This window comes from Phaenicophaeus curvirostris, chromosome 6 (genome assembly GCF_032191515.1).
Source record: "Phaenicophaeus curvirostris isolate KB17595 chromosome 6, BPBGC_Pcur_1.0, whole genome shotgun sequence".
Taxonomy (NCBI): Eukaryota; Metazoa; Chordata; class Aves; order Cuculiformes; family Cuculidae; genus Phaenicophaeus; species Phaenicophaeus curvirostris.
This window is the reverse complement of record NC_091397.1, coordinates 36,142,344-36,164,511: the sequence shown is the minus strand read 5'-3', so window position 1 is coordinate 36,164,511 and position 22,168 is coordinate 36,142,344. Positions and strand designations below refer to the sequence as shown.

The 22,168-nt window shown below is 44.6% G+C and overlaps 1 protein-coding gene across 2 annotated transcripts; it reads left to right on the top strand.

Moving 5' to 3' along the window:
- The first annotated feature begins 2,613 nt into the window (after positions 1–2,613).
- LOC138722051 (succinate--hydroxymethylglutarate CoA-transferase-like) lies at positions 2,614–11,413 on the top strand. 2 transcript variants are annotated; one of them, XM_069859775.1, is made up of 6 exons: positions 2,614–2,778; positions 6,571–6,622; positions 6,718–6,791; positions 9,977–10,062; positions 10,856–10,906; positions 11,106–11,413. In XM_069859775.1, the coding sequence occupies exons 1-6, from the start codon at positions 2,622–2,624 to the stop codon at positions 11,109–11,111; spliced, it is 426 nt and encodes a 141-aa protein (XP_069715876.1). In that variant the 5' UTR covers positions 2,614–2,621; the 3' UTR covers positions 11,112–11,413. The 2 variants fall into 2 exon arrangements, with proteins under 2 accessions (XP_069715876.1, XP_069715877.1); XM_069859776.1 differs by lacking the exons at positions 10,856–10,906; positions 11,106–11,413 and adding an exon at positions 10,394–10,469.
- The last annotated feature ends 10,755 nt before the right edge of the window (positions 11,414–22,168 follow it).

The window sequence follows — 22,168 nt, the reverse complement described above, 5'->3', positions numbered from 1 at the left end:
GAGCACTAACCCTCGAGAGGTTAAAGTGACAAAAGACATATCCTCATACAATCAGGATGCTAAGCCCAGCTGAGCAAAGCAGAATGCAGATGCAAGACAAAATATGCCGCAAACTCAGAAGGGAAAGAATAAAGAAGCCAGTATGGCAAACAGTGAGAAACTAAACAAACACATTCAAAACACAGCCCACGAGGCAAGCAAACACGTCCCAAATGTAATGAGAAAGAAACAGTCGGGCTCAGGCCATCCCCACTCATTTGCAACACATGAAGAGAGTCAGCAAATGGGAACTGCATGGGTTTCTCTAAAAGAAAGGCTTGATTTTCAGAAATGGATTTTTTTCTTTCTTCCTATGAAGCCGCAGATCACTTTGCCGAAGTCAACCTCTCCCAGAAAATCAAGGTGAATGCCAGAGTGTGGTTTAGTGTTTTGTCTTCTGGAGAAATGTTTATCCACACTAACTGGGAATAAAAGGAAATAAATCATTATAAATGATCTATGAAGCAGAAAGACGGGGGCATCAGTGAAGCAGGTAGCTAGAAAACTTCCTTCCCTGGTCCACGAGACAGACTACTATGCTCTGATAGTAGTCCAAGCTGGTAATAATGATTTAGTAAACAGAAAGACCAAAGCCATTAAGAAAGACTTCAGGGCCATTGGGAAAATGATGGAGGGTTCTGGGGCTCAAATAGTATTCTGCTCCATCCCAAGGCTAAATACACAGGAGCAGGAAGTCAGGAAGAATTCAATTAATGCCTGGCTCCTAGCCTGGTGTGAGGAGAGGGGCTTTGGCTTCTTTGATCATGGGGTGGCTCACGCACCCCCAGGCTTTGTTACTAAGGATGGGACACGTGTGTCTCCTAGGGGGACTAAAGCCCTTGCTAAAAACCTAGCTAAGCTCATAAACCGAGCTTTAAACTAGATGTGAAGGGGGAGAGGGTTGAGACCAGGCTAGACAGGAGCTGACTGAATATGAGCCAGCAGTGTGCCCAGGTGGCCAAGAAGGCCAAGGGCATCTTGGCTTGTATCAGAAACGGCGTGACCAGCAGGTCCAGGGAGGTTATTCTCCCTCTGTACGGGGCACTGGTGAGACCGCTCATTGAATCCTGTGTTCAGTTCTGGGCCCCTCCGCACAAGAAGGGTGTTGAGGTTCTGGAGCAAGTCCAGAGAAGAGCAACGATGCTGGTGAAGGGGCTGGAGAACAGGCCTTATGAGGAGTGGCCGAGAGAGCTGGGGTGGTTTAGCCTGGAGAAGAGGAGGCTGAGGGGAGACCTCATTGCTCTCTCTAACTACCTGAAAGGAGGTTGTCGAGAGGAGGGTGCTGGCCTCTTCTCCCAAGTGTCAGGGGACAGGATGAGAGGGAATGGCCTCAAGCTCTGCCAGGGGAGATTTAGGCTGGACATTAGGAAAAAATTTTTCACAGAAAGGGTCATTGGGCACTGGAACAGGCTGCCCAGGGAGGTGGTTGAGTCACCTTCCCTGGAGGGGTTTAAGGTGGACTAGGTGCTAAGGGGCATGGTTTAGTGTTTGATAGGAATGGTTGGACTCGATGATCCGGTGGGTCACTTCCAACCTGGTTATTCTATGATTCTATGATTCTAGCTGCAGCCTTGTTAAAATTTCTTATTTTAAGCTTGTAAGGGGCCTATAAGAAAGCTGGGGAGGGGCTGCTTACAAAGGCTTGAAGTGACAGGACTAGGGGAATGGTTATAAACTGGAAAGGGGCAGATTTAGACTAGACATTAGGAGGAATTTCTTCAGCATGAGAGTGGTGAGGCACTGGCCCACGTTGCTCAGAGGAGTTGTGGCTGCCCCATCCCTGGAGGTGTTCAAGGCCAGGCTGGATGGAGCTTCGGGCAGCCTCGTCTGGTGGGATGTCCTTGCCTATGGCAGGGGGATAGAAAAGGATGATCTTTAAGGTCCCTTCCAACTCAAACTATGATGTGATTCTATGATTCTAGACTCCTGCCTGTGTTCCGTGCTTCTGCTTCGTGATACTGTACACAAGTGAAAAAGGCTCATGCTGAACTTCAAGGGAAACGCTGTGCTTTGGAAGGTGGAGACCTTGTCACTGGAGTATCCTTGCTGGGAGGTACCGGAGTAGGAAGACTGCTGTTCTGATGGTACGCCCCAGATCCTTACGTAACTCCAGGACCTGGATTATTTGGTTTGGGATACTGACATAGCCAAAGTATCCAGGCAGAGGCTAGCAAAAAAGTTGTTATTCAAGCTAATCCTAGATTTCAGTTCTAAAATCAGAAAACCTCTATGTACTATCGAAATATATAATAGGTTAGCAACTTGCAACAGATCATTTCTTCCTTCAGCGCCGTAATTCCCCGTGAGACAGAGCTTTAACTCGGTTACCCTGGGGGCCATCCGTGGGACCACGTGGAGCTGCGACCTCCCCGTCACGACTGTCCCTTCTTAGAGCAGCCCTAGCGACTCCTGCCAACGGAGAGGAGCCTCCCGGCTGCTGCAGGAGGAGCGACGCGACGCTCGACTCCAACCCCGCGGCAGGACAACCCGGGGGCGGTGCCGGAGGAGGAGGAATGGGGAGGAAGGGGGCGGTGGCCAGCAGCGCTTGCGCGGGGCGCGCACCTTTGCGCGGCGTGTCGGGGATGCTGCGCGCCGGGCTGGGAAGAAGGAGCCGCTGTTTTGGCGGCGGTGGGAGCTGGAGGAGACCGTGCCCCGGCGCTACCGGCTGCCCCGGAGCCCTGAGCTCGGCGTGGCCCTGCCCCGGCGGCGGGGAGCGGGGCGGAGGCGCTGCCCCGGCAGGTAGCCGCGCCGCCTTCTTCTCCTCCTCTTCCTCCTCCTCGTCCTCCTCCTCCGTCTCCCTGCGTCCCGCCTGGATGGGGCTTTGTGCGCTTCGAGGGGTGGGAGGGGGTGGCGAACTCCTGGGAGAGGCTTAGAGGCTTCTCGCAGGGAGAGAACAGGCGAGATCGTGGTGGGAGAAGGGCGTCGCCTTGCTGCTCCGTCCGCCGGTGCCTGTCCCGGCGCCAGAAGCGGTCACTGTGACGAGAAGTGCGATATCTTTGCTTTAAGCCGAAGTGGAATTAAGTTTCCTCTAAGTAATTGTATTCTTTCCAAGTTAGACTCCTCTGAGACGGTGTTTTCTTTGGAGCAGTATCTTCCCAGACACTGTTAATTCTTGGGAGATGACAGCACCTTGTGTGCGGTCTGATCCCTGCTGAACAGAATGTCTTCTGCGATCCCCTCTGGTCGCAGTCTCTTCCCCATCTCAAAGGCGAGGTCGGGCAGAGCTGGCTTCAGACCTCCAAACTAGCGAGAGATTCGGCTGTTGTGAAGGTCGTAATAACATTAAACTTAGTCCTTGGAAAGTAATGGAAGATGCGTAAGGTTTCTGGGAGAGTTAATCCATGTGCACGGAAGTGGGGAATACCTCCTGTCTGCAGCTCTCATCTGGCTGCACACGATGGATGGAGATCACTCCATCATGTTGCCCAGGTCTCCTAAAGGATGCTTGCTTTTTGAAACACCAAAATGAATCTTAGAGTTTATTTTTCTGGCATTTTCAGTGTCATCCCTGCCCCGCTGGTGGTTGCCCCGGTTCAGTGAACCGCAGTGGACTTGGCACATCTGGGAGCTGTGGCTGAGGATGAGGGAAGCAGTGCCTGCTGTCCACTTCTAGGCTTCACTTTTTCTCAGCAAAGTAATTTTAATTTTCCTCTGGCTTTTAAATTTCTGTTATTGACTAACGTAGGAAAATACTAACAATTGCGTTGATTGCATTGGAATCAGAGGAGGTTTGAAGTTCTGTTTCTCAAGGCGAACATGGTGTGTGTCCCTGCTTGGAATGTACTTGCTGACAGTGAATTAATCCATAGTGGTGATGGACTCGATTGTAAGTTTCTGCATGTCTGAATTAAAAGATATTGGTTGCGCAATCAAAGTGGAGACAATAGACCTGAGGAATGATCTCCCCTGGAGCTGGATGTGTTCTAATTGGAGTGGAATCTGTTTACTTACTGTTAATTTGCATTGGTGCAAAAATTTTAGGTGTGCGAGTCATCTGTCTTCTCAGTGCTCTCTTCTGTCACAAGTATAAAGGACAGCTTTTTTTGGGAATATGGCATGAAAATTAAGTACTGTTCCACAGAATGATATCTCTGTTGGCTGCTCACTCATTTCGCTATGTTAGACCAACATTCCGACAACATTAATGAGCTTAATGCAAGAGTTTAAAATGCCTTTGGAATGAGTGCTTCAAAAGTGTTTTTTTCATCAAAGCTGCTTATAACTGATACCCATGGCTGTTTAATTTACAGTAAATCATGGGAATAGAAAGTTTGGCAATAGGATATAGTTAGAGCTGGGAGAGTGAATTTGTCCTTCAATCATCAAGTGGCTAGATTAATTAAAAGCAAAAGTACAAAAGAAAATGTTAGTTTGCATTTTAGGGAATTTAGGCTATTGAGCTGGAATTCCAACAGAAAGCACACTGTGGGGAAAGTTTAGCTTTGGGTATGTTCTTAATAGGAGGCTCGCAAGGGGAAGGAAGACAACCCAGGAGTTGCTCCCAGTCAATGCTTATCAATTCTGAACTCTTGTGTTTATTTGTGTTGTGGTTTTGTTTCTGTTTATTCCTGGAATAAAGGGTTGGTAGCACTGTGCTGCTTGGGACCAGAGTACCAGAACTGCTGTTTCTCTGATAGTCAAAAGGCTGTCTATTCTAATTGTTTCAGCAAATGAGTGTCTTGCTGGAATGCAAATCCAAGTCACATAAGTTTTCCTTTGTGAATATCTGTGCTCTTCTAGTTTGAAGAGACTAACAGGTGCATTTTCCTTAAGATTTTCAAGAGCAAGCTTTTGTTCATTCTTTTATTTGCTAATCGTTGTGGACGTCAGTGTCATTTATTGGCATTAAAGAAACATCAATGTTATTTGTTTGTCTCTGAAATAACAATTACAGAGGAGTCCTAATCCTTGAACGGAGCGTTAGATGTTACCATAATGTGAGCAATATGATGATAAGTAAGGGTTTACCAGTCTGAGTTATGCATAAGTGCATATTTACAGGCTAATCTTAACACTTTATAGGCCCCTTTGAGAAATACCTTGATGAATTCCTGGAATTAGCCACAGGTAGAGAACCTGCTGGCTCTGAAAAGCTGCTGTTCTGGTAGTGTATCTGGGAGAAATGTAACACGGAATGCTGGCCCAGGAAGAGTGTGAGCGAGCCATTTGGTAAGAACAGATGTGGAAAGTATATAGGAAGATGAGCCCTTTTTGTTAACTTAAATGATTTTTGTTTTTCAGTAAAGCTTTTGTTTATGTATTCTCTGTAAACATAGAATAATGCCACTGTGAAGCGAACGGTGCACTTGGTTCCTTAGTAGACAGGCATATGCTTAAGTGTTGGCTCAACTAGAGCCAAATTGTTAAAACTGAAGTTTTGCTGGAGGTTCTGTGGTGTTTACCTGGCAGTAGCACAAGTATTTTCCAACACCTGGAACTCTCGATGAGATGTGCAGCCTTGGAGCCAGGTGGCAGCCTGAGTTTTCCCGAAGGCTTTGAAATGTGCAAAATACATGACCACTCCTAGATAAGCACCTTTGCAACATACTGCTTGTTCTGCGTGTTGTATTAAAAACCCAAACTTATTTAATTCGTCTGGAATAATTGGTAATAAGTGAGGAAAATGTCTTGAAGAATCAGATGCAATTGCTGTCATTGAGAGCAGCACACTGAATGAAAACATTTTAGCAGACACCCTGAACACCTGATGCTGTTTTGTGTCTGTGTAGGTTTTAATTCTCTCTGTATCTCCGTCTCCTTCTTACCATCTATACAGTGAGGTAACAGAAAGGATTACAGGGGTGACCAAAGGGTTGCTCAGGTCCACTGGAGGGAGGATGGAGCAGGTAACACAGGCATTCAATGCTGCGTGACCTGTGAGATGCACCCCGTTACTTTGCACCCTTTGGGGGCCTGTGGTCTTTTTCTCCTCTTGTTTTGTAAGGCAGTCTGTGCTTGAATTAATTGGTTGTTTTTTGTTCTGCCCCCAAAATGTTTTGTGTGTTTGTCCAGGTAAGAGAAAGATGTAAAAGAGATGCTTACTACAAGTTAATATTGTGTAATTTTTTGTGGCACTCTCAGCCAGGTGCAGCTTTTTTTTTTTGTGTGTTATGGGGTGACCTTCGAAATAATTAATAAAAACAGTAATAATAATGAAATTATTATCCACTTGGGGTGATAATGTGTTTGCATCCCTAGCCTGTGATTAAATACACTGAATAGAAGACAATAGGTGGTAGCTGGAAAATCTGTGGTCTAGACTATGCTTACTCTGTCTGTGATGCTTATTGTTGCTGCTGTTGTTTCTTAGAGCTAGTCGCCTTGAAAAGGCAGAAGGAAAGGACGGAAAGCATTATGATTTCCTAATAGCTGTCTTGCAGGTGCTAGTGCCCTTGAAAGTTGTGGAGGCAGATGAGGGTGGGTGTTGAGAGAGTGTCATAAAAACAGTGTTTCTAACTACCAATGAGGAAGATATCTTATGCTTGATTATTTTTTTTGTTTTGTAAGCTATTGTTTTCTCTTTCTTGTCAGGTGCTGGTAATGTAAAGCCCTTGGATGGTGTGAAAATACTTGATTTAACGAGGTTTGTGTTTTGTCTGTAATCTGGAACAGTCTGTCTAGATGCAAAGATTCTTACAGGAAAAACTGAGAAGATTATTTCTTTTATTATGATTACAGGGTGCTTGCAGGGCCCTTTGCAACGATGAATTTAGGAGATCTAGGGGCTGAAGTTATCAAAGTGGAAAGACCAGGTAAAATGTTTATCTATTTCAAATATAATAGGAATGTGGGAAGGTTTAACGATGATTTGTTTATCTATTTTAAGTAATAGCTGACTGAGAATGCGAGGTTAAAAACTTTTGGAAACATTTAGAGACACAATACTGCATTTATTTGGTTTTTGGTGACACTGTGTATGGTATTGCGCTAAGAAATGAGTTTCATAGAAATTTGTGTATTTTTTTTGAGCAATCAGTTTTCATATTTTGGGAGCATTTTACATCCTCGTACTATATCTGGTGTCCTAGAGAGGTAGTTATTAGTATGCTTGCTTATACATTTATTATCTGTTTGCTAGAAGCTTAACACTGTGCTCTGTGTGTTTTGATCAGAAGCGTATGCATGTATTTAGAAAATAGTGTAAGAAGTTTGATCAGGTAAGTTGAGGGTGTTTTTTTTTGTTTTGGGGTTTGTTTGTTTTTTTAGGTATTATTGTACGAACTAGTACTGAGTCATGAGTTCCTAAAGTGCCTTATTCCATCACCCAAAGCTACATTGATCTTGTTTGAATTGTTTGAACTTTGCTTAGATTTTATATTGGGCTTGTGAATGCTTAGGTGTGTGGTGGCTCTTTTGTGAGAGGGTAGAACAGGGTTTGAAGTGTAATATTTGACATGTAAAATTTGATAAACATAGAAATCTTTCCAGCATTTGGGAATTCGGAATCTACAGCTCAGTTCCCTCTGAGTGAAAATGTCTTAGATAATTTTAAATAGGAATGCATCTTATTTCTCAGGATGACAGTACTGGTGAAATAACAGGCACTTTAATTTTGGAAACAGAGGCTCTTCTTGCTGCTTGAATTTTTATTAGTATAAGGGAGAAGTTTAATATGAGCATTTATAAAGTATGTATAGTTTGTTAGCACTGCTTTTGTGTCATATTATACTACTCTTACGGGGTGGCAAATGTTTTGACTGGTAGGGTATAAGGTGGTTTGGCATGTTACATCAGCTTTCTCCTGCAGATAACTTTAATATGCTGGTACAGTTTCAGGTTGTTAATTAAAAATTACCAATCTTTCTTTGGAATTGTGTGAAGTAAACAAAAGTTATTTTCTGCATGAGGTAGCTGTATCTTTTAAAGTCCCGGATCTGATGTTCCTGTGTAGGTAGAGATGGGAGCTGGTTGGAAATGGGAAATTTCTGTATTTGCATCTTCAAGCTAGTGCTGAAAGTGTCAAAGGTTAACAAGCATCAAGCATGTGTTTTCAGGTGCAGAAACTTGTGTAGCTCCTTCTGAGTCTGCTTGAACTCTGGGTAATTAGCTTCATAAAGAGACTTAAGTTTATTTTTATGTATTTTAGCTTAACACCATGGTTTTCTTTTTCCACTCAGCACATGCACCTCTTATATAAAGAGTTGTTGAGGGCTGGGTTATGGTCAAAACTGCTTCGTTCTTATGGAATAGCTACACCTTTTAGCTCATAAGACCATAGGAGAAGAGAAGCAAATTGCGTGGCATTTGGTTCTTTTTTAGGAATATTTCCTGCATTTGCATCATGCATCATTACACATATGAGGCATATAATTATGCCTTAGCAGGTGCACACTGTCCTGTAATTTTTTCTTCTTTAAGTTTCCATTTTTTAACTTCATTTCTTTTGATATTAATAGTTTTGAAAAGAGATGGTGAAGATAATTATACACTTGAGATACTAAGCCACATTACATTCCCTGTTTTTTTATTTTAAATATGAAATATTGACTATTTGAACATTGAACAAAACACTGAATGTCTAACGGAAGTGTTGTCACATCAGCTTTTGGGTCATCCTTAATCACGGACCATTGTTTCAAACATTTCCACTTTTCTGACAGGTCAGAAGCTGCATCAATTTTGTACTCTCAGATGAGACTAATTCCGAATTTCAAACATTTTAGAATCAGAGTTGTTGGCTCTTTCTGTGAGAGGTTGTCTACTTTCACAGAAGTATTACTCTGTAAAGGAGAGTAGCCACACTGGAAAATATTGCTGTGGTTTTGGGGGTTTTTTGTGTTAATGTCTTAAAGTGGTAACATATGGAAGAGATATTGCCTCTTCCCCAGCTTCCCAGTTGAACCAAAATAGTTATTTGAGACGCTGAACAGTACACACGTTGATGAGTAATTAACATATTTGTATATTTGTATAACTTTTTCCACAGTTGATCTTAAATGGCTGTAGACTGTGTTACTGTAGTATATAGCTACTGTTGTAATTAAGGTATACTGTGTAAGACCAAAGGTCCTTCAGCTTGTTTACGTATCTGTGCTATAGTATCGGTCTTCTGCGTTGCCGCACTAAGGAAAGTTTTCACTTGCATGAAGTTAACAAGTAGATAAAGTGTAGGTAGTGAAACACATACAGGAATGTGCATGCTTGCTAGCATTTGGGATGATGATTGTATCTGAACTTAAATTTAACTTTAATTCTAATTAAAATAGATTGCCAGACTTTGACATGTAAGAAAAGTTTAAAATTGGAAGTTAAGCTTAAATGATACAGTGACATTAGTGTCTGCAACAGTTTTAATGCCATCTTGCCTTTCTGGAAGGGCTGGTTCTTTTTGCGGGTGTTCCTGCAGCACGCAGCTTGTTGTTTCTCAGTGATATCTTGATGTTGTGTCCAGAGTGTTTCAGGAATGGCTTATTGACAGTGTGCACTGCGTGACTCAGTGCAAAGCAAGAGCTTCTATGATTCTATGATTGATTGATTCTTCTGGATTGCCTTAAAGAACAACATTCGAGCTCTGTTCTTAAGTTAAACGAAACAACAGAAAACCTCCCAAAATGAAAATCAACACAAAACAACCAATCCCTTTCCTCAAAAAAACCCCCAACCAACCAAACCCACCAAAACCAATCAATAACAAACAAAACCAAGCAACCTCCCTCTGCCCTCCTTCCCCCAAATAGTTTGGGTGCATGTGGCTGTATGTTAATATTTTGAAGCTTGAAAGTAATCTCAATACTAGCAAACGCTATATTCACTTTAATAAATCATGTTCATTTTTAGGTGTTTTGACATAAACATCCTAAAATTTAGATATTGAATGAATTTTCTCCTGCCTGCTAGGTGAACCTTAGGTGATTTAATATGGTGTTGGAGGAAGTCTTTTTATTTGTTGTCAGTGTGATATTGGACAACTATGAAAATATGTTGGTATTTCTTTCAGGAGCTGGTGATGATACAAGAGCCTGGGGCCCACCTTTTGCTGGGAAAGAAAGTGTTTATTTCCTCAGCGTCAATAGAAATAAAAAGGTAAGTAGAGTGTGATGTTGAACATTAGTCTGTTTACTGTAATGACAACTGATGACATAACACTTCTCCTTTGTTTGATTTTTAACATGTGTAATGGAGCAGTAGTTATATCAGCCTTAAGTTACAATGGATAAATTTCAGGAGCAAAACAGAGTTCTGAACAAGAAAGGCTGCAGGCCTTTGATGTATTGGGTGTATTGCTGTGGTCAGCTGAGGCAAATTCGAAAAGCAACAGTGGCCCTGCCAGTCCTCAGTTTTTGGTGCAAATCGACTGAAAATGAACCCTGCTTGAAAGTAAGGGTTATTTTATTTGAAGGATTGTTTTTTTCAGGTGCATCAGTTCAGCTGACATGCTGCAGCTGGAGGAGAGGAGTCATCATACCGCAGTTAGTTTGTCTAAGAGTAGCTTGTGAAACTTGAGGATTAAATTGGTTTCATGACATACCTGAGCTGTTTAATGGCTTGTTGCTGTTGAAACAAATGTTTTTGGGGTCTCCATGTGTACTTGCAGTAGTAGGTACTGTGCAAACACACAGCGAACTGGCTGCAGTCTAACCCGCGGGTGCACATTGTCAGGCTTGTGGTGGTCCTTGCCTGATCCATTGATGTGACAGTTCAGCTTGCTGTACCAGCAGAAGTTTTTTTGCAGGAGGTGATGGGGTGTGTGTTTAAATTTACTTGTTTGATTTAGCTGTAGTGTGAAACTTGACTGCTGATTATGTTTAGAAGAGGCTAGTAATCACCAGAAGAGCTTTCACATAAATTGCTATTGTATTTTTTTTTTTATCCTCAGAGTATAGCAATCAACATGAAGGACTCAAAAGGAGCAAAGCTAATTAGAGAGGTAGGTATTGATAGCATGAGAACTCAGGCTGCTTTGTATTGGTTTGATGCTGAGCAATTAACTCTGTATTTCAAGTATTAATTAGATATCTGATAATTAAAATTTGTATGTGTGTAGTGAACTTGCTGAATCACTGTATATAACCTCTGTGCTCTGTGCTTTTGGACTTAATGTTCGGTGTAATTTTTGATGATTTTAGATATAAAACCTAGATGAAAACCTCCATCAGAAGCTTCAAATGAAGTATTGCGAGGAAAAGGTCTAACAGCCTACTGCTTTCCTTTTACTGTTGCTGTATTTGATCTTGCTGTGCTACTTCACTAGCTTCAAGCTGAACTAGTCTGATGCAGTTGGTAAGCAATTTACAAAGGGGAGATTTGTAGGTTTTGTAGGATTATTTGTAGTTTTCTGGATGTTACAGTGCATGTGTGACCTAAGTTGCTATACATCTTTCTGAGAAATACTGTCCTGTAGGTCAAACTTACTTTCCCCACCCCAGTATTTGAGTGCAGAATGTAATAGTCTTTTAAGAGAGATCCATTTTTCCATTGAAAAGTAAATAAAAGCATCCTGTTTCACTTATGAAACTTGTGCTTTGTCATCCTTTTTTTTATTTACTGAGAAACTGCTACTTGCTAGTGCTGTGTTTTTATTAACCCATCTGATAGGGTGAGCTGGCTTCTGTTACTGTTTGTTTCAATATCAGTTCCAATCACTTTTTTCCACAGTGAGACTTTATATGTCCTGCAATGATATATGCTAGTGTTTTTTTTCTTTTTTGGGGGGAATATTGCATGAAATGGAAATAGATTAAACTGCCTGATGCTTTTGACCTTTTTTCTTTGGTGTCAGCTATGTAAAATGCATTTCATATGGAATTTTTTTGAGTTTGTAAGTCAAGGATTCTGCAGTGCCTTTTCTCTTTGCAGAACAGAACTATTTGATTTGTTATGAAGCCATATGTTTATCTTCTAAAAGTTCTGAAAACAGATGCTGTCATTTGGAGTAATTTTGCAGGGTGTAACAGAGATGTGTTTTTGGATAAACTAGTCACGTTCTAAATAAGGGCTAAAAAAAATGTTCCTCTCGTAAGATGACTGGCTTGTTAGTTGACCTTTAAAAATGTTGAAAGAAAAACTGTGCATCATGTCCACTGATTCCACGTATGTGTGCTGGACCTCTTTGAAGATTTAAGGGCAGCTGGGGCATTGGGTGGTCATCAAGGTGAGCTGGAGAAAAGATAGCTTCAGCCTAAGCTTCTTGTGTGCCTGCCACTCTTTGTGGTTAGGAAGTTCCCCTTTTCTCACCTTGACGTTTGTGCGGGAAGATAACGGCTTGATTCTGGTTTTAAATGTATAACTTTCTGCTTGCAGTTTGGAGAACCTTTTTATGGTCTGTGGAGTTGAATGTCTGGGGACTTAAGAATTTGCAACATACCCTTTGTGCTTTAGACTCTGGTGCTTGGTTGAGATGAAATCCCACCTAATTTTAAAATCAAAGCAGGATCTTACTTGCCCTCATTTATCATGCAAAAGCAGCATCCCCTCAGCTCAATGCTGGAATTACCAACCTTTTCGTACTGGTAAGATTTCTTGTACCACTGTAACGTAGAGCTATCACAATGCTAAAGATAGGGTAGCTGGCAGTAGGAGTACGCAGAGATGCAGACAAACGGTTCCTGCCAGTGGCAATATTAGTTTTTCCCTTAGCTTGATGTCACTTAAATAATCAAGCATGTATGATAATTATTTCGTAAGATCTGATGTTACGGAATTTCCAGTGGGAGAACTCTGTTAAATATTTACCAATGAAGAGATCTCCTGTGCCAAAGTTCTTTCCCAAACCTAACTAATGAAAAACTGAAAGCAACTGCAAGAGTTGCAGTACAGACCTACAAATGAGGACAAGACAGTTTCGTTGCCAAGTTGTTTCTTATAGTTTCTATCCTTTATTAAAATTGCCTTCAAAACCACTACAGCTTTCTGTTTCTTACATCAGTGGCATCCTTGTATGTGATATAGTAACATTGTGGACTGAAGTGATGAGACATTGTTTGGCCTTAAGTGATCAACTTTTTTCTATTTATTTGTTAAGGACTTGGGAGGATTTAGTTGGCTGGGAGCTTACGGCACTCCTTCCCTTCCATTGCCTTTTTCTGATTGGTCAGCATGTCTTACGCGTGCTCTGCACTCACTTGATAAAGCAAACTATTCTCACATATACACATATAAATATATATATGTGAGTGTAGATGTTCATATGTGTGAGTATACGCATTCTCCTCTGTGTAGTAAAGCAACCCCATCCCTGCCCTGTAAACCTCCCAAACAAAACATACGGATAGTTTGCTTCATCAAGTTATTATCATTTGTTATTTTTAGTCAATTTAATGACTGCTTTGGCGTGCCTGATGCCTGATGTCAGGGGAGCACAGCAAGGAGTGCAGTGAGGAGACCAGAGGCCTTATTCGAAAGGATGATGGATGGAAGGGCAGTGGGCACATGGGGCTGTGCATGGCGGGGGCCAGTCACCTCCATGTCACAAGGCCATCACCCGGCAACGCTGACATCACAATGCCTCGCGGGGAAAGAAAGCTTCATCATCCTGTGTTCTGCTGCCAGACCTGGCCAGGCAGGCAGCCTGAGCACATCAGAGAGGAAGCCCTAGAACTGCTAGTGGGATTCCATGGAGGGGAATGAGGAAGGACACCTAGAGGCTGGGCAAAGGTGATGGAGGTGAGGAGAGCCATTGTCTCATGGAGGTGCCTGAGGCTGTCAGGCTTTTTCAGCTGGATAGGATTGGAGAGCAAGGGAATGCCTTCCTGAGGAGCCCTGAGCACGACCTCTTGCCAGGGCTCCAATTTGGCTGTTTGCCTGCTTCCTGTGCTCCTTGAAGGTGGCCCTCGTGCCTCACTTCCAGGGGGAGGAAGCTTTCTTGGACTCCCAGCCCAGGCTCCAAGGGTGGCCCGTGAGATTTGTTTCGTGAGCACAACCCCTTGCCAGGGCTCCTCTGGGCCTTTTCAGTTGGCTTCTTGCCTGTTGCTCTTGCCCCCTTTTCCTAGGTTATTTGGACTCTTTTATGGTATTAAGGGTATCTTTCACTCTTTTGTGGTATTTGAGAGGTTGTATCTTGCAATCTTTAATGATGTTTTGAGAAGGGTTTTGTTGTTTTATGTGTTTTAGGTTGTTTTCTGACCCTTTTATGCTATTTCATGTTATTTTCAGGGTGTTCTGGTGTTTTAGGTTGTTTTTTGACTTTGACAGCATTTTAAATTTATTTGGTTTAATAGTGGCCCGTGAGATTTATTTTGTGAGCACAGCCCCTTGCCAGGGCTCCTCTGGGTCTTTGCAGCTGGCTTCTTGCCTTTTGCTCTTGCCCCCTTTTCAGATTATTTGGACTCTTTCATGGTATTTATGGTATCTTTCACTCTTACAATGTAGAGGGCCAGAGAGGAGTGCAGAGAGGAGAGCAGAGCAGAAGGGAGGAGTGTAGGTAAGAGTGCAGAGTAGCAGGTAGGAATGCAGAGAGGAGCATGGACAAGCATGAAGTAGGAGAAAGGAACAGAGAGGAGCAGAGAGGAGCAAAGAGGAGCAGAAAAAAGCGCAGAGAGAGTTACAGGAAGGAGCAGAGGTAGGAGTGCAGAGGAGCAGGAGGGAGTACAGGAAGGAGAGCAGAGGAGCAGGGAGGAGACAAGAACTGCAGAGAGGAGCACAGGTAGGTATGGAGAGGATCAAGTATGAGCACAGAGAGGGCATGGAGGAGAACAAAGGAAAAGAGAGGAACGCAGAGGAGCCAAGAGGAGCAGAGAAAGTCATGGAGAGGAGTGCAGGAAGGAGTGAAGGAATGAGAGAAGAGTACCAGAGACGAAGACAGAGGACCAGAGAGGAGTGCAGAGGAGGAAGAGGCAAAGGAAGTGAGAGGAACACAGAGGAGCAAAGAGGAGCAGAGAAAATGGTACAGAGGAGTGCCGGAAGGAATGCATGAAGGAGAGCTGAGGGCCAGAGAGGAGAGCACAACGGCAGAGAGGAGCACAGGTAGGAGCGCAAAGGACCAGAGAGGAATACAGAGGAGCAAAGAGGAGTGTGGGAAGAAGTACAGGAATGAGAGAAGAGGGCTGGAAAGAAACGCAGAGGATCAGGTAGGAGCACAAAGAGGAGCATGGAGGAGGAATGCTGAGGAGCAAAAATGATTAGAGAAAATCACAAAGAGGAGTGCAGAAAGGAGTGAAGGAATGAGAGAAGAGGGCCAGAGAGAAATGTAGAGGAACAGAGAGGAGTGCAGAGAGTAGCAGCGATGAGTGCATTTAGGAGCACAGAAGAGCAGGTAGGAGAGCAGGGCGGAACACAGAGGAGGAAAAAGGAGCAGAGAAAATCACAGAGAGGAGTGCAAGAGACCAGGAAGGAGGGCAGAGGGCCAGAGAGGAGTACAGGTAGTAGAGGAACAGAGAAGCAAAGGACCACAGATCACAAGAGTGCGGAGCAGATGGCAGAGAAGACAAGCAGAGTAGAAGGGCCAAGAGAAGAAGCAAGAGGAATGAAAAGCTAAGATCAGAAGTGAGGAGAAGGGTAAGAAGGTTGTGAAGGGGATCAGAAGAGCAGTGAGGGATGGAGGAAGACAGAAGAGCACAGAAAACGGAGGAACCGAACAGCAGAGGAGTGCAGAAAAGGACAGGAGCCGAGCAGAAGCAAGGAGGCTAGAGGAGAAGAGTGGGACAAAGGAGCAGAGGACAGGAAGAGGTACAGGACTGGCAGAGGATGAGATTGGGATTGGAGGAGGATCAGAGAAGGTTGATCAGTCCAGGGCCATCAGGCCGCTCTTGGAAGGCCCCTGACACAGCTCAAGGCTGAGGGAGAACATGGCTTGGGCATCTCCTGGGAGGCGTGACCAGCCTGTAGGATGAGGAAGCAGGTCTTGCTTAGTGCTCAGGGAATAGCCGATCGCCAGTTCTGGGGTCAGGAAGGAATTTTCCCCCAGGGCAGATTGGCACTGGCCCTGGGGGTTTTTTGCCTTCCTCTGCAGCACTGAGCGTGACCACTTGTCAGGGCTCCTCTGGTCCACTGTGTCTGCGTCACTGCCAGCTGCTCATGCACCATGAAGATGGCCTGTTGTGACCTGCAGCTGGGGGAGGAAGGCTTTTTTTTCCCCACGGTGGGCTAGCGAATCTCCCCGGGGGTTTTTTGCCTTCCTCTGCAGCACTGAGCACAGGCCCTTGCCAGGGCTTCTTTGGGCCATTTTGGCTGGGTGCCTGCTGCTCGTGCTCCACGAACACGGCCCTCGTGCCCCACATCTGGGGGGAGGAATCTTTCTTAGAGTCCCAACGCAGGCCCCAAGGGTGGCCTGGGGGAATTGCTTCTTTTCCTCTGTAGCATTGAGCACAGTCCCTACTCAGGGCTCCTTTGAGCCTTTTCAGTTGGCTTCTTGCCCTCTGTTCTTGCATCCCCAAGGCACCGCTTGTGCCCTGGCTTTCTCTGGCTCTCGCCCACTGCAACTTTTCAGCAGGAGTGAGCTCTGCTCTTCCCTTGCCTCCATTTCCCCACGGGTTCTTGCTTGTGCAAACCACCCTGTGCTTGGAAGGGCCCCTGGCTCGCCCCACCATCAGGAGCTGATGCTTTCCAGCCCTCCCTGGGTACATGACAAGCACCGGACGGGCACCAGAGTGCTTCTCATGCATCACCAGTGAAGAAGAACAGTGGAGCAAGTTTTGGAAGGAAAAAAGTATGCTTGTCATCAATACATCTTAGGCTTCTGAAAATGTCACCTGGTACCACACGCTACTTCTGCTACTTCTTCCTTCTCTTCTGTGTGTGTGGCCATTCCTGATCCTCATTCGTCACATTCTTGCTCTTCAGGAAACAGGGAGCATTTGGCCTGTATTCCTGCTGCTACTTTCTGTAGCCCCGTGGCTTGCCTGTGCCAGGCTGCCAGCAATGTTTTTTCAAGCTAAACTAAAGAGCACATCAGGCTGCACATGCGTTGTGTTAATGCTTGTGAGCATCGGCTCTGAAACAGAGTCAGAAAAATAACAGAAAATAACATAAAATAAAATCCCATTTCCACTTGTATCATTTGTGTTATGTGTTCTTGAAATAGTTTTTGGAGCTGAAATCTTTTGGCATTTCAGGCAAATAATCTCATTGTTATTTGGCTCAAGTGGAGGGAGAGGGAGGAGAGGGAGAGGGAGGAGAGGGAGAGGGAGGAGAGGGAGAGGGAGGAGAGGGAGAGGAGAAGGGGAAAGGGGACCTAGGACTGAGAGCTCCACCCAGGAGAGCAGCTCCTTGCACTGTATGTCTCAGGTCCATCCAGGAGACAGGGGCAGAGATGGGCACCCCTGCAGCATCGCTCAGGCAGGGGCTGAGGGCCCCAGGCTGAGCTGAGACACCACCTCGCCTGGGCCCTTGGCAGGAGATAGTGAGGAGGGTGGGGGTCCCAGGGGAGTCCAGTGCCAGGCACGGAGGCCTGTGAGCCCTGCCAGGACCCTGACAGAAGTAGCCTTGCAATGCTCATATCCTCTCCTTCGAGCATTTATGGTGGGCTGCTTTGGAGACCGAGTATTGGGCCAGATGGACCTTCACTCTGATAGAGTACTCCTGTTCTCAGGTTCTTTTGTTTGAGTAAATTCTTCCATGGGAAGCAGCTCAGGCATTTCTAAAAATGAGCACAAGGAGAAAAAAGAAGAAATCCATGTGGAAATGAACAGGTATTGCTCACCTCAACAAGATTTGGAACCATTTAGTGGAGGAGCCTATCATGCTTCAGACCGAGGGCTCAGTCTCTGAGCCTAGCTAGTGCCAGAGATGTGGGAGGTTTGCTGTCCTGGGGAAACCCAGCTCAACTGGATGGTTGCAGAAGGCTTTCAAAAACTGCACATCACACCTGCTTTTTGCAAATTTGTTCAGATGGTCAAATTATCTCAAGGTGATCCACAGCCCTCCCCTCCATCAGCAGGTACGTGCTTCCTTCCCACAGCACGACTGAGCCAATGCCCGGGCTGAGACACGGCTGCCCATTCAATGCCTTCTGCTAGGGCAGGGCTGGGAAGAGGCGTCATCAGAGATTTCCCCAGCATGTACTGCTAGGGGAAGGGGGAGGTAGGAAGAAGAATAGATTAGCATAGATGAGCATAGGCTAGCACAGTTCACCTGGAAGGGACCCACAAGGATGTCCAGTCCAACTGCCTGACCAATTCAGGGCTCAACAAAAGCTAAAGCATGGTATTAAGGGCAATTTCCAAATGACTCTTAAACTCTGACCGGCTTGGGGCATCAAGCACCTATTGGGGAAGCATGTTCCAGGGTTTGACCACTTTGTTGGTAAAGAAAAGCATCCTATTGTCCAGCCTAAACCTTCCCTGGTGCACCGGGTACCAGGAGAAGAGCTCAGCACCTCCCTCTCCGCTTGCCCTTCTCAGGAAGCTGTTGAGAGCAGTGTGGTCGCCCCTCAGCCTCCTTCTCTACAAACTAGACAAACCTGTCTCCTCAGCTGCTCCTCAGAAGACATGCCTTCCAGCCCCTTCCCTGGCTTTGGCTCTGGGTACATTAAAGGACCATCACATCCTTTTTATATTGTAGAGCCCAGAACTGCATAGCATACTCAAGGTGAGGCTGCCCCAATGCTGGATACAGCAGGATAATCACCTGTTTTGACCAGCTGGTTATGCTGTGCTTGATGCACCCCACAATGAAGTTTGCCCTCTTGGCTGCCAGGATGCACTGCTGGCTCATACTGAGCCTGCTGTTGACCAGCATGTTGAATGTTGAATGTTGAATGTGGAGATACTAAGCTCCAGGGAAATGTTCTGACATGTTCTCATTTGCCTTTGCAGCTCAAAAGATGCGTAACTGCATGGCCTACTGGCTAATGTTTCTGAGCAGCTTTCTGGTCAGTTTAAAAGACAGAGCGTTCCCACGATCCATCTTAGAAACAGAGAATCACAGGGATGAATGCTGCAGTCCCAAGAAGCAGGATGGATTAAAATGGAGGGAGTGTAAGATGGCTTCATGGGTGTTCATACATTGGTCAGAATGAAGTATTACTGGAATGCTGATATTCTTGATACTCTCATATATAATCTCTCCTTAGCAAGTGATGGAAGGAGGGGAAAGTCGTGATTTCCTTCAAGTGCTATACCATCTGTCAGCTCTACTAATCTTTTCTTCAAACTTATTTTGAGTTAGCTTCTTTACTCCTTCTGACATTCACTACTCTCAGGCTTATCTATAGTTGGATGATTGTGATGCTCAAGACAGATGATGAGACATACATAATTGTTCATTTAAAAAATCTGAGGTATCCCATTGACACAAATATTGCTAAATAGCTTTTCATGAGGGGATGAGAAGCAAGGAAGATAACCAATATGACCCTCTCAGATATTTCTGCAGGGAGTGCAGATAGTTTTCAACTTTAGAATGAGCCCACCGATCCCATATAATTTCCGTGGAGAAGCAGGCAGAGCTTAAGTTCATTTGTGTCAAAAGCCGCTGATAAACCTTGTAGACTTTTACCGGAGATAAGAGGATCATATTGCTCAATGGCCATAAACTATGCTAAAAAATGTTTGGACTCCTGTGAAAGGTGTGCATTACTGAAGCTGGATTTTTCATATTTTTCTTGAATTAAAAACCACGGTGATTATACAATGCAATAAATATGATTCTTTTATATTTAAACATGATTCTTTTATTGAATAACATCTGCATTATGCCCATGGGAAGAAATTATGCAGCTTTTTTGATCCTGCGCCTGTTTCATGGATTTTATCAATTCTATTTATTTATTTATTTATTTACGCTTTGGGGGGTTTGGTTTTGTTTTTAATTTTCTTTTTGCTGTCAGTAGGACTTCATTTTAGGGTTTTGATTTTTGGACTTCATCTCTGCAGTGTGTCTCTTCAACAGAGCACTAACCCTCGAGAGGTTAAAGTGACAAAAGACATATCCTCATACAATCAGGATGCTAAGCCCAGCTGAGCAAAGCAGAATGCAGATGCAAGACAAAATATGCCGCAAACTCAGAAGGGAAAGAATAAAGAAGCCAGTATGGCAAACAGTGAGAAACTAAACAAACACATTCAAAACACAGCCCACGAGGCAAGCAAACACGTCCCAAATGTAATGAGAAAGAAACAGTCGGGCTCAGGCCATCCCCACTCATTTGCAACACATGAAGAGAGTCAGCAAATGGGAACTGCACGGGTTTCTCTAAAAGAAAGGCTTGATTTTCAGAAATGGATTTTTTTCTTTCTTCCTATGAAGCCGCAGATCACTTTGCCGAAGTCAACCTCTCCCAGAAAATCAAGGCGAATGCCAGAGTGTGGTTTAGTGTTTTGTCTTCTGGAGAAATGTTTATCCACACTAACTGGGAATAAAAGGAAATAAATCATTATAAATGATCTGTGAAACTTTGAAATTTATCTTTTGCATTGTATCATGTGCTGGCAGTAGAGCAAAAGTAACTTCATGTTGGTGGTTCAGGAGGAAAGCTGGAACAAGAGACACCAGGATCAGCTAATGCCGTGAGTAGCTACTCACAGCCTAATTCCCAGTATGTGCATCTTCTACATACACCTGGAGCAAGATGTGTATGTATGTGCACACCTCTGCCATGCAGACACTGAGGCAAGAAGCAGAAAGACGGGGGCATCAGTGAAGGAGGTAGCTAGAAAACTTCCTTCCCTGGTCCACGAGACAGACTACTATCCTCTGATAGTAGTCCAAGCTGGTAATAATGATTTAGTAAACAGAAAGACCAAAGCCATTAAGAAAGACTTCAGGGCCATTGGGAAAATGATGGAGGGTTCTGGGGCTCAAATAGTATTCTGCTCCATCCCAAGGCTAAATACACAGGAGCAGGAAGTCAGGAAGAAGAATTCAATTAATGCCTGGCTCCTAGCCTGGTGTGAGGAGAGGGGCTTTGGCTTCTTTGATCATGGGGTGGCTCACGCACCCCCAGGATTGTTACTAAGGATGGGACACGTGTGTCTCCTAGGGGGACTAAAGCCCTTGCTAAAAACCTAGCTAAGCTCATAAACCGAGCTTTAAACTAGATGTGAAGGGGGAGAGGGTTGAGACCAGGCTAGACAGGAGCGAGCCTGGACGTGGGGCACTGGAGGTTCGGAGAGGGTGTGCTGGTGAGGACCACCAGTACATCACCACACAGAAAGTGGGGGAGAACACACCTGGGGGTGGTAAGGGAGATACAGGCACTCTGGAGCTAGCTACTCCAGTTACCAGGCAATTGGGAACGAACTCTGTTCCCTCTAAGAGGGCTGAAGGCTCAGCAGCTCAGCTGAAGTGCATTTACACCAGTGCACACAGCACGGGGAGTAAGAAGGAAGAGCTGGAAGCTGTTGTAGGGCAAGGAGGTTATGATGTTATTGCCATCATGGAAACGTGGTGGGATGACTCATTTAACTGGAGTTCTCCTGTGGTGGGGTACAAACTCTTCAGGCGGGATAGGAAGGGTAGGAGAGGAGGCAGGGTAGCCCTCTATGTAAGGGAGGACTTGGACACCAGTGAGATGGATTGTGGCGATGAGGAGATTGTGTGCGTGTGAGTTAAAATCAGAGGAGCCCATAAGAAGGTAGATTTTGTGATGGGAGCCTGTTACAGACCACCCAGCCAAGGAGAAGCAGCTGATGAGCTCTTCTATAAACAGCTGGGGTTAATCTCTAGATCAATGCCTCTTGTTCTTGTGGGAGACTTCAATCTTCCTGATATCTGCTGGAAGTACAACAGAGCAGAAAGGAAGCAGTCTAGGAGGCTCCTGCAGTGCGTGGAAGACAACTGCCTTGCACAGCTGGTGAATGAACCAACAAGGGAATGTGCCCTCCTGGACCTGCTGTTTGTCAACAGAGAAGGCCTTGTGGGGGATGTGGCAGTGTCGCTATTTTCTTGCCGGAGGGAAGACTCGCACAACCAATATGATTGATAAGCAAGCTTCGTTTATTCATCAGAAGGCACGCATTATATTGCTCAGGTTCATTAATAAGCACATTTGGCAAAGTCTAATTGGTTAATTATGTCTCTAACATTAGCATACACGATTAACCATTGGTTATTGCTTATTGGTTACATTTACATAAGTTCCTTATTTTTTGCCAACTAACTCCTTCTCACTGCTGACCACAACATCCTTTTACGGTATAATGCTCTCGTCAAGGTCGTCTTACTTTTATGGTATAATGCTCTCGTCAAGGTCATTTTGGCCTTCTCAGCACAGCACATCTCGTGCATGTTAACGTGTCCTTTGTCACGTAACCAC